The sequence below is a fragment of the Triturus cristatus genome, chromosome 2_1 (assembly GCF_964204655.1).
Source record: "Triturus cristatus chromosome 2_1, aTriCri1.1, whole genome shotgun sequence".
In the NCBI taxonomy this organism is placed as follows: Eukaryota; Metazoa; Chordata; class Amphibia; order Caudata; family Salamandridae; genus Triturus; species Triturus cristatus.
In genome coordinates, this window is record NC_140581.1 from 1,119,440,384 (window position 1) to 1,119,453,105 (window position 12,722).

The 12,722-nt window shown below is 47.5% G+C and overlaps 1 protein-coding gene across 5 annotated transcripts in view; it reads right to left on the minus strand.

Annotated features, from left to right (window-relative positions):
• The window catches only part of CENPC (centromere protein C), a 1,046,742-nt gene extending 1,034,643 nt beyond the window's left edge, over positions 1-12,099 (minus strand). For 2 of the 5 annotated variants that reach the window (XM_085636509.1, XM_085636507.1), the window contains exon 1: positions 11,952-12,099. In XM_085636509.1, coding sequence (XP_085492635.1) covers positions 11,952-12,047 — 96 coding nt within the window. In that variant the 5' untranslated portion in view covers positions 12,048-12,099. The remainder of the gene's footprint in view (positions 1-11,951) is intronic. The other 3 variants (XM_085636508.1, XM_085636511.1, XM_085636510.1) reach the window with 3 other exon arrangements.
• Positions 12,100-12,722: the final 623 nt, after the last annotated feature.

Here is a 12,722-nt window from a genome sequence, read left to right on the forward strand (position 1 = left end):
TGGAATTATTCTCGGACGACTAGCAGAGGGGGATTTCGACACCGCCCTGACTCCTAGACTAATCCACGAAGAAAAGCCAACTACCGCATCTTCTAGATCATTGGAGACCGGAGGACAGGTCGACAAGAGGGCCTCAGAAAGGGCAGGGATGTCAATCCTGCGAGTCGGTATATTATGAGCCGGGAGAGGAAGGGGCGAGAATTTCCCTATGGACCAAGAAAAATGTACCAGATAATGGTCTGACCAGATGACCGGCTGAGGGTCCAATGCTAATAAAGCAAAATTGGAACAGACCAAGTCGATTATATGACCCCCTTGATGTGAGGGGGATTTTATTCACTGTGTTAGTTGAGCCAGATCGAACAGGTCAGTAAGTTCCCTGACACCAGGGCAATCTAAATGAATATTAAAATCGCTGAGAAGGAGGAAATTGGGGAAGCGCAGAGCGCGTGGGGTGATCGCATCGTCCAAGGCCTTAAGAAATGCATCCAGGGGGACAGTACACTAACGTGCCACCTAGAGTGAAATGGGGCGATATAACAATAGAAAAGTCGAACACTTCCCCCTCTGCTAACGCCACCGAGGCTTCACCAGAGAAAGCCCAAGTATCCCTGAACACTACAGCAATTCCGCCCCCTCTCCCTGTTTTCCGATCCAGTCTTGCAATTTAAAATCCTAACGGAATAGACTGATCAATCGAAGGGGCACAGGATTCATTAAGCCACGTTTCAGTGATAAATAACAAGTCTAGGGATTCGTCTGACAGAAGTTCGTGGATGTCAAGGGCATGTTTAACCATAGAGCGTGAACTGATGAGAGCAGCCCGAATTGTAGTTGATCTCTCAGTGCACAAGGTGGAGATAAAACCTTCGTGCAAAAAGCAGAACTTGCAAGCAAGGCATGTTCTAGAGAGATTCTGAAGCACTGCCCATTTCTCCCCACCACTACAGCTGACATTATTCAGAGCCATCAGTTGGCTTCTACTGAACCTCTTGGCTCCCCGCTCTTCTAACATAGGACGGGCAGCATTGTCTGTGACCTTGCTCCATACAGGCTCCGTGCAGGACCTGTGGTGCACTGAGGACAACCGAAGAATCTCCCTTGGGGTGAAGGAGTTACTCCCCTGCATTCGCAGACACCTCAACGCAACTGACCGGTCTGCTGCTCCCGAGCTCCTGGGGACTCTGAAGACTCCAGCAACACAGGAGTTGGGTTTCGAAGGTCCCTGAGGTTGATCTGCCCTCTCATCTAGTTTTAGGCCAGTATACCGCGTGGGGACTTCATAACCCGGAACCCTGTGCACGGCGTCGATTTGCAAGTACATATGCTCGTTGGCGAATCCAAACCTTGTGCATCGGACTCCGTGTAGTCCTGAGCAGTATTTCCACTAAAGAACCCTGGCCTCCTCGCACTGAGTGCTCCGTGGGCTGGTGCTTTGTGATCTTGCTCGAGGTCCCCTCGCGACTCCTGGTCGTTCATCCTGTGGGTCCTCCTGAGGGTCATCTTGAATTATGTTGGGCTTTCCTGGTTGCTCCAGACATGCCCCGACTCCCCAATGCTTTGCGAGTCTCCCGGACCTTGCTGGTCCACACCGTAACCTGCTTGACCTGCTTGCGTGGGTTGCTTTTGCCAAGGCTTGTTGGTGCCCCAGCCGGACACCAACCCCTCAGCACTCAACATTCGTGGGACAGCTCGCTCCTGGTAGTCGTCTCCTGGTCCTTGTGGCTGCAAAGTCAAGCATCTCTTCTTTGCACCTGAAGCACCCGACATCGGTGGGCATTCGTCTCCCGAGCCCCTGGTCACACTGAAGTGACCCCGACTGTTCCCTCTGCTTTCATGTTCCTTTCTTCAAGAATCCATCCTTGGATTCAACCGGACCTTTTTCACCTTCATGGCAGCAGCACTTCTTCGCAGCCCTCCATTGAGAACGACGGTGGTTTCCAACACCACCCCAGACCTAAGCACCTGGCTCCTCTGGGATAGGTAACTCGGGTACTACGGTAGCCACAGGTGGGGTGGCTCTCCAACCTCTTAAGTTCCAAAGGGTTTCCTCGAGGTCCTCCTAGAATAGTCCTTAACTTGTAAAATTGCAAATGCAACTTCCCCATAGAATTGTACAGAGTCCGCGGTCGTGTTAGCTCACTGCACCCATCCTCCATGGGGTCCCTATCTACTCACTTAGGGTGGTTCCTTGGGTTCCCAATGATTCTACGTGCTCCAAACCTTGTCTTGACCACATTTGTGGTTGTTATACCACTATTTTAGTATATGGTTCGGTCTCCCCCTGGAGCCCACTGTGAATTGTGCTACTTACAACTGCTCTATTGATCTCGTATTGTGTGCTTTGTGTTCGATCCTCAGGTAGAGGATACTAGAGTGTGTTATATTAATAAATACATATTTTCATATAATTGTTTGGTTCTCCTTTTATTTAGTTAATACAGGAGGTGATATTCTGGTCAAACAAGCTGCTTTACATTCCTTCAAGATTAAGCCTGAAATCTGCTCTCCACAGCTACCACTAGGATAGCTTTCTTAAAGTTATCTTTGACCTCATATATCATAAGGGTCATTTGGACTGGTGCAAGGTTCCCACTTGAGTTAGTGGACAACATATACCAGGCCAACTTCTCACAGGCCTGACCTACGCTATGTAGAAAAAGAACACGCTGGGGTGGTGACATCATAAAGTGTTGGGAAGTTATGCCTCGATTGGCTAAAGACATCAACACTTTCTCGGGTGAAAGAACACTTGTCCCTTCTTTCTGATGACCTGGATCGCAGGGATTTTTTACTAGGTGTCAAAAACCCACGTCAAAAGCGCTTCTTGTATGGAATATACAACAAGCTATGGAAGGTTTCTTAGCAGGAAGCTACAGAGAGATTGCCCAAGAACGACAGGGTAAAAATGGAAAAAGCTTTGGCAGTGGTTGACAACGGTATGACCACTTTATCATCCCGAATGTATTCACTGGGCAACATTGTGTCTTCTGCAATTGATATAATACAGCAGGACATGTCTATTTTACAACATGGACAATCACAGATACATTCCATTGTAATGCCGAGTTGGACGTTGCAAACTCTACGGTCTGGCCACGTGCCGTGGCATTACATCAACACTACCTGTCTGTTTTCTAAATACGATCTAACGGAAAGACATAACAAGGTTTAGGTGCAAGAAAGGGGACACAGAAGTTTTTCTTAGTGGTTCCAACTGTGAGGAAGCCCTAAGCGGTTCCTTGTCCTGCTACTTTTGGCGGGAATGTGTTCAATTCGGAATGGAGACAGCACTGCTGTTGCTATGCCGTGAGCACATGATTCACACAATTGGCACACTTCGACTTCAAGAACTGGAAGAGCACTAACTGGTTTTTGTCCTTCATGCCTGTTTGGCTTAACTGCATACAACCTGCTTTCTACTGCCTGCTTTGCGGCCATGAATGCGTATTAGACATATATCTAGGATCACAACTGGTTGCGCCATTGGACACTGATGTACTACTGGACCAGTTAAAGGCCCCTGGGTATTGTTGTCCCCAGCGTTTTCCGTTGCTGATTAATGCACTTCTTGAGCCACCTTGGGGTGCTTCAGCTCCTAGTGACCTGGACAACGGCTTTACGATATGCATATAGGATGCAGTCTCTCACTCAGCAGCTGCTGTGGGAATTAGATAGAATCAACTTTGCTCCATAAATGTGCTTCGAGGTGCGCCGCTGGGATAGTTGTCTGTGGTTATGGACAAAAACAATGTTGTGTCTGCCACTCTGAACACATGAAATAATTGGCATTTTTCTGTGTGGGAACAATTCGGCTTGTGTTATAGACTAAATTCGTCCAGAATAATTTGGTTTTCTTTTTTTTTCTTTTCTAAGCACCATGGCTTTCGGAGTGCTTAGGATTTTAAACAGTATAATGACTTTAAGACCCTTATGAATATTTTAAAGGGAAGCTTGTTTTTAGACAATGTTAAGAGTAGTTTTTACCTTTTTATTATGACAAGCTGATATACTGGCCTTTTGATAGCTTTTATGTATATCGACCCTTAGGATGAGGAGTGGGTGTTATGTTATCGCGTTAGGCCCATGTAACAAGGCAGCTTATTTCCTACGTTGTCCTAGATAATAACACTTCAGCAGTGACCTTTTGCACACATATGCATGCACGAGAATTTTGGATTAGTTTCTCTGAAACTACTTTGCTTTCACATCCAGCTTTGTACAACATAATCACAACTCCTTGAACATCATGTACTAGGCCTCTATACACACTACGTACAAAAGTTGTCCTATCTTCATTCACGAGGAGACGGCGCTATCTAAATAGCCATAACATCACTAATCTTGCACACACCTCGCGAAGGCTGCTTTTTGTTTTAAATAATAGGCATCCCAATATATTGGTAGAGGAGACACTTCTGCAGACACCGAAGGTCCCTGCTTGTTGATAAATCATCACTGTCTGACATTCCGTGAGGGGTGTCTAACTTGAGACCAAGACGGGGTCCTTCACTCGCTCCCATCAGGCAATGGGGTTGGATCGTCCCTATGGGGTGGATTCTTTGCTCTACACCTATGCACACTCTAGGTACACTTAGAGTAGGGTCTGATTTGTATCAGTACATTAGATTACCACATTGCATATTTGCCTGCATATATTCATTGCTTCAGCACCATAGTAAAAGTGTATCTACTGTTTACTCCTTTGGTGCTTGTAATCTCCTTTATTTGCTTCTGTCTCCTAATCATTTCATCACATGTATTTTATGCAAGAATAACATTGGTTCAATGAATATACTGATAACCTCCCACTGTGTATTCGGTATACTTCTCTGGGAGAGAGTAAGCATGAGTGACTGAGAGAAAGATTCTGTACTGTTTACACAATCCCGGAGTGTTTAGGGTTGTTGTGTTCAGTGGTTGACAGAAACTGTGTGTTCCCTGGTAGGTTAGGGGGGCTTACAGTGGTACTGTAAGCTAGCTGGTCTATAGGCCAACATATCCTGTGGGGTGTCCGTAATCAGCCTTAACACCAAGCCTTTGGTTTATGTTGTCTAAACAATGTGCAGATCCTACACGGACACTAGCAATCCTATTAAAATGTTGCAAATTCTTCAGGGAGTTCAGTCTCTTCTGATAAACGTGGCAACTGTTCCAGTTCATTCAAATGAGCAGGGTATAGAGTCTACTCCATTATTTTTCTTGTACCCACATTGTCAGGATTCAGAATTCTAATCAACTTGAAGATGTCAAATTTCTGATTTACAAAGTTCCTTTAAACTGCAGAGAATTCTTCTCCTTATTCCAGAAGAAGCCTTCATGATCATAATAGATTTTACTTTCATATTCACTTTGCAGTATCTGAAATTCTGCCTAAACAAATCACTATCATTCTGAGGAATAGCCTTTCAGGACTCAGATCTGCACCAAGAGTTTTCACCAAGATGATGGGCTTCTTGATAGCTTTGTAACATCTTCAGGGTTGGCATGTGTTTGATTACCTTGATGATGGATTACTTCATACACCATCATTAGAGGAAGCTATGAAAGGTATGAGTTCTCTTCAGGGGTGTTTGTCTCACTATGAACTATATCTGAACCTGCCAAAATACCAGCTGAGCCCCTTCAAAGACAGACTTTTTAGTGGAGCACATTTCCGGTTCTAACGTCTTTGCTTTCCAAGGCTCAAGCTCCAAAATGTATTTGACCAGGGTTTCAAGTATGCATTGCTTCAAATACATTTTAGGCTTTCTAGGCACAAATCCAGCTTCTTCCTTAACAAGATCATCTCCTGATGTACTGGAGGCCTGTGTCTCTAAACTGAGAAACTCAGCCCCGCTCTCTAAAAAGATCTTCCATGGTGGTGAAGTCAGAGTCTCTGGCCGGAGGTCTTCAAATGCATTCCAGCCCTCCTCTGGTAGTTACACTGGATGCCAGCCCAAAGAAACAGAGCACAGATCTAAAAGGTTCTTCCAGTTCACGGCAGATGATCCCTTGAAGAAAGTTTTTTTCCAATGTAAAGGGAGTTCTTTAAGGTTCTTCTTACTTTACCCATTTCCATTGCAATCTAGAACATCAGCAAGTACTCATTCAAATAAACATTCTAGTGACTTTGGCATCCACCCGTTGCCAAGAGGAGCTTGTTCCAGATCTCTCAATCTGGTAGAAACACCGTCCGAATCATGGGCGTAAATGCAACTGCTGTCTCTAAAAGTGGTCCAGTTCAAGAGTCAGGCCTATACCCCAGCAGACATACAGAGCAAAACCATTCCCTCATTTCAGGATGGGTTAACTCGCCTCAGGGATCTTCAAGTCTATTTGCCAAAAGTTTGGGAGGTCATTCCTGGATCTATTTGCCTTCCCAGAGAATACACAGATTTCCATATTTTACTCTCCCTTTCTTGCTTGAGAGCCTTCAGGAGCAGGTGTTCACTACACCTTGGACGTGTCCTCTTCTCTATGCCTTTCTTCTCATTCCTTTAATCTTTGAATACAGTAGAAGTTGCAAGAAAATGTAATAAAGACCACTACGTACTAATGATAGTCTACGGAAGCATAGACCAGGACCTATACATGATTTCAGGCCCACTACAATGGGAGCACAGGTCAGATACACCAAGCAGGTTCTTTCCATGCAAAGTTTTTACCTTCTAACAACCTGTTTTACAGGGCTTAAAATCCTCCAGCGGGGCAAGACGGAAGCTATATCCGAGGAAGTTGCATAAATATTGTACACCTTTGCCACAAGGATCTCCTGACAGCTCTGGAAGGCATGGAAATTAAAAAGATGTCTACGACCCAAATTTCCATCATTACTGGAGCAGATCCTCTGGGTTACTTCTAAGGCTCACAGAAGCTCCGGACAGCATTCAGGAGGCAACATTCATTACAGCAGATACCATCAGCAAGGTCCAGTCCATGACAAGTTTGGTACTGGTCACTTCAGGTTTACCCTTAAAGTGGGTTAGTCAAATTGATTCAAATTAATTAAGCCACAACTCACATAAAGCAATTACTTGGTTAATGTAGCTGTAGCGGTCTAGTCGTTAGCTGCTTCAGGGAGCTGAGACCCCAACCCGGAACATCATGCACACATTGTATCACCTTCTGGCCAGGCTTGGCCAGAAGGCTTTAAATAAACAGGCCGGAGTCGCTCAGGACTTCCGGCCCATACCAGCCTAGCAGTAGTGTGTGTGTCCAGTAATTCAGTTCTCCACGTGCGCCCACTTACAGGCCCTGACACTGGCGACGAGGGTGGGATACAAAAACCTCACTGCTCCTTTCTGTCAGCTGGGGTCATCCAATCCAGCCCGCCGATCCGTTTAAATGCCCTGCTGAGGTGATTGAAGGTGTGCAGCGGAGCGGCAAAGCAGTCAGCAAGCCACCAGCCGGTGGTGACAGGTACCACTACACCCAACAGCAGCGCCTGAAGAAGTGACCCGCTCCACGCAGCGCTCCCGGCAGCATCCTGCCTGAGCCCGCGCTGAAATCCGCAGAGCGCTCACGCGCGAACGCTTAGAGGGCCAACCGGAGAAATCTAGGCCGCGCTGCAATCGGAGAGGTGCGCAGACCGAGACCCGGCCAGACCCTCCAGGCTGCAATAAATCAAAGCGTGTGACAGCACCCGGCAAACTGAAGTGGAACAAACAAGCATTGGCCAAATAAACTAGCACTGGCAAAGCCCACCTAAAGAAAAGCAAACAAGCATTGGCCAACTAAACAAGCACTGGCAAAGACCAACAAAAGAAGGCCAAACAAGCATTGGCCTAATAAACAAGCACTGGCAAAGCCCACCAAAAGAAGGTCGAACAAGAATTGGTCAGCAAACAAGCACTGGCAAAACCCGTTGAAAGCAGTCAAGCACTGGCGAAGTCCACCAAAACGCGCACACACAGAGGCCCTTAGGAAGCAAGAAGGCCCGTACACAGCGCTCAGCCATGACAGATCAAGCCGCAGCAGCAGCAGCTCCACAGCCAGCAGCCCCGGCAGCTCCAACAGCGCACGCACATTCCCAAGTTAGTACGTTACCGCCCTTCAGTGAACTGATCGATCCTGCTACTACGTCCCCAAGGTGGACCATGTGAGTCGGCCGCCTCGACAACTAATTTATCATGACCAGAGAGACAGATGGCGCCGTCAAGAGGTCGTTGTTGTTACACTTTGCAGGGGATGAAATCTACAAACTGTTTGCGCACCTACCGAACACTGGACCCCCCACAGACTACGAAGCACCAGTGAGACACTGGACCCCCAACAGACTACGACGCGGCAGTGAGGGCACTCAATACCCATTTTGACCCCCAACTAAATCCCGATTACGAACGTTTTAAGTTGCGGCAAGGCCATCAAAGAGAGGGCGAGTCAATGGACGCCTTCCATTCACGCCTGAAGGAGCTGGCCAGCACATGCACTGAAGATGATCCGGCTAAAGAAGTGCGAGCGCAACTTATCCAAGGGTGCCAAAACAAAACCCTGAGGACACTCATCCTTCGACAACCCCGGATCTTCCTAGAAGATATGCTTGTCCTAGCGCGATCCCACGACCTGTTCGAAGTTAGAGCCACAGCAATGGATGCGGCGCTCACGCCTACAACTGGTCAAGCCTTGACAGTTAAGACAGAGCGGGTGGATGCAGCCCGCACCCCAGGTCGCGGCAACCGAGGGCGGTGGCCCACTAGAAGACCACGCCAGCCACAGTGCGGATACTGTGGCAGAGAAGAACATGCTCCAAACGACTGCCCAGCCAGAGGGAAGACCTGCTCGAAGTGCGGAATCCCCAATCCCTTTTCCAGTGTATGCCGAGGCGGTATTAGGAGCAGAGGAATCCCAAGACGACGGCCGCCAACCAAAGCGGTGAGGCACCTCTCGCTAGATGAGGCTGACATGGCACGAACGCTGAAGGCCTCTACCTAGCACAGGGCGTACCTCGAGGACCCGTCCACTGAGGAAGAAGAAGAGTGCCTCCTCATATCATTCGCGAGTGACCTCAAACGAAGGCGACGCCCTCAGCCGACATGCGCCATTGAAATTGCAGGGTCAGCCGTCACCGCCTTCATTGACACCGGGGCGTCGGTCAATGTCATGGGTAGCCAACACGGATCCTCACATATGGCAGTCAAACACTACTACCCCTAAAAGGTAAAATGACTGTTCAAGTAAAAGTCGGAGAGTCACGAAGTGACGACAATGTTCCATGTTGTCGATAGAGAAGCAGATATCCTAGTGGGAAGTCACACCGTTGAAGACCTAAGTCTGGTGACGTTCGCGAACACGGTGAAGACACTACAAACAGAGGACATTGTAGAACTGTTCCCACAACTGTTCAAAGGGCTGGGGAGCATGAAGCGACCTCCCGTATGACTGCACATTGACACGTCAGTAAAGCCCGTGGCCCTAAGGCACCGACGAATCTCGTTTCACCTGCGACCGCTAGTTGAGCAAGAACTACAGAAACTGGAACAACAAGGTGTAATAGAGAAGGTAACTGGACCAACCCCCTGGGTATCCCCCATGGTTATAGCCGAAAAACCGAAACAGCCTGGACAAATAAGACTCTGCATAGACATGCGTATGCCCAATCAGGCGATACGAAGAGAAAGGCACCTGACGCCAACAGTAGATGACATCCTGGCTGACCTAAATGGGTCCAGGTGGTTTTCTAAGCAAGACCTCAATGCAGGATACCACCAGTTGTGGTTGGAGGAAGAAAGTAGGTATATAACCACCTTTTCGACACACCTGGGGCTCAGACGCTACAAAAGGCTAAACTTTGGAATATCATTAGCCGCCTAAATATTCCAGAACGCCGTGAGGGAAATCTTGTCCGGGCTCCAAGGGGTATTGAACGTCAGCAATGACATTTTAATACATTCAGCGACACTAGAGGATCATCCCCGCCAACTCCGTACCACCCTCTAGCGCCTCACAGAACACGGGATGACTCTCCACAAGGAGAAGTGCCAGTTCTTTAGGAAATCCATCAAACTCTTCGGCTATGTTTTCAGCCAGGAGGGTGTGAAGGTAGACCCCCGAAAATCACATGCAATCCAACTAGCCCCAATCCCCACAACAGCGTCAGAAGTTTGAAGCTTCTTAGGTATGGCGACATACTGTGGGAGATTCATACCCAACCTCGCGACCATTGCAGAGCCATTGCAAAACCTGACGAAGAAAGACGTCGGTGGAAATGGGGCCCAGAAGAGGAGGAAGTCTTTCGCAAGGTGAAGTCAGCTTGTTGGAAAAGACGACCATGGCCTATTTCGACACAAAACGACCAACGGAATTGATAGTAGATGCCAGCCCCGTGGGCCTGGGAGCCCTACTGACACAAGAAACAGAGCCAGGATTGTGGGTCCCGCTAGCATTCACAAGCAAGTCGCTGACTGAAACAGAGACAAGGTACTCACAAATTGAACGCGAAGCACTTGTCATCAAGTGGGCCTGCAACCACTTTCATCTCTACCTTAGCGGGCACCCATTCCGCGTGGTAACGGATCACCAACCGCTTATTCCGCTGTTCAAGGGAACCGCACCTCATCCGCCACTCAGAATCGAGAGATGGGTGATTCAAATCCAGAATTACCAATTAGATTTAGTCTACAGACCAGATGCCAAGAACCCAGCTGACTTTTTATTGCGACATCCGGCAGCCATCACGGAAGAGACCTTCAGCCAAGAGAAGCTGACGGAAGACTTTGTTAACATGATCACACAGTGGGCCTGCCCAAAAGCCCTCACCATCTCGGAAATTGAAGCTCATACACAGACTGACATGGTTCTAAGGAAAGTGTTGGAAGCAATGCAAAAAGGCTCGTGGGCCGGCTTCCTTCATGACGTGAGTGGATGGAACGAAGCAGACCGGTCCCGTCTGGGAAAGTATGGAGAATCCATGAAGAATTAAGCGCCGCAGCAAACGGCGTAGTCTTGAGAGGCTCACGCATCATCATACCCCTGAACCTCCAAGATCGGGTGACCTAGACGGTATCCCTAGCGCCATTGGTAGTCCGAACCTGAATCCAGCGGCACCAGAGGTATCCTGTGACCCCAGAACAGAAGACCTGCCAATCACGGAAGATAACGCTGGTCCAAGAGGAGGCACCCAGCAGCATCGGTACAATCTGAGACCCCATTCGAAGCCCAATCAAAGACTTGCTGACTATGTGTGCTGACTTTTCACTTTGGTATTTTGTTTTGAACTGATTTGGGATGGGATGTAGCAGTCTAGTCGTTAGCCGCTTCAGGGAGCCGAGACCCCAACCCGGAACATCATGCACACATTGTATCACCTTCTGGCCAGGCGTGGCAAATAAACGGGCCAGAGTCTCTCGGGACTTCCGGCCCATACCAGCTTAGCAGTAGTGTGTGTGTCTAGTAATTCAGCGCTCCACGTGCACCCATTTACAGGCCCTGACAGTAGCCAAGTGATTGGAAACAAAGCGAGCCAACAATTATACATTGTCGGGTGTGCTGTGGAACCAGCCAAAGAACTTTACATTTTTGAACAAAAAAAACACTGAAGGCATGATGACAATATGCTGCCGCTAGTTCGCACAAGTAGTGCGATTTTCTTTGCAATGTTACCTGTCAGTATTACTTACCAACTGTAAAAGAAGGATAAAAATAACACAATTCAGAGAACAGAAAAGATATACTAGGTAACCTGTCTGTACCCTATGTAGAAACTTCGGATCGCAAAAATGCTGGACGTCTACAGGAGATCTCGGCTAGCTGAAAAAATCTTGACTCCAAAATATTTCAGTGCATCCGAAAAGAAGTGACACAATAAATCGACCTGGCTTTGGAAAAAGTTGACGCAAGGCTAATAACTATACATCCACAAAGAAAGAAACAGCAGACACTGAACAGATTACCATCAGGTTACAAAAAAAAATCGGGGACAACCCCAGTTTCCAAACCCAAGTCTTTACTACCAATCAGAAAGGTGCACTTACCAACCCACTACACATTTTGTTTTCTTGGGGAAGTGCAGGTAATGGCGCCAGTTCACAGTGCGCTGTCCGGGCGCCCATATTTTCACGCCCACCCATACTTTCATGCCCAATCCCGTTCGCCAATGCAGTAGCAACGGCTACGGCGCAGCGTACTACCAAAGCAGTATTACCTGCTTCGCGCCTGCGTGAGGCTCTAGAGCCCTAAAGGCGGCCATGTCTGGTACAGGCATGCTAGTAATCACTTGCTACCGTGTGCTAATAGTTCCATAATAAGTTACTGGTATCACATTTAGACACAGCTGTAAGGGGCTGGATGCCGGGGGAACACCGTACATTGAGTTTAGTGGTTGACTTAAGCATTGTTGACAACTTCTATAAGGTGAACACCCACTAAGTCAGTACGAAAAAAGGCCGAAAACAGGCCTCCACCCACACAATGACAGAGATATAATTAGTTAAAGCCAATGGCAGGAAAAGGCCACATGCTGATCAATAAGTTATTTCATTTTTATGCGATTTTCTATAACGCGAACTCACCTAACGTTGTTAGAGCGCTTAATAAAATGATCCACAGAAAAAAAAAGTGGTATTAAACGGTTTCAAAACATAAACGAACGTAGAAGTCAAATATAGGAACAGCTGCGACGTATTTAAATTTACGTGCGACATTTCCATGGTTTCAGTGTAAGAATTAGCGACATTCTCCTGCCAAATGAGTGACTCTTGGAGTGACATTTTCTTGCAAGTAAAACTAAGCAAATGAAGATAATC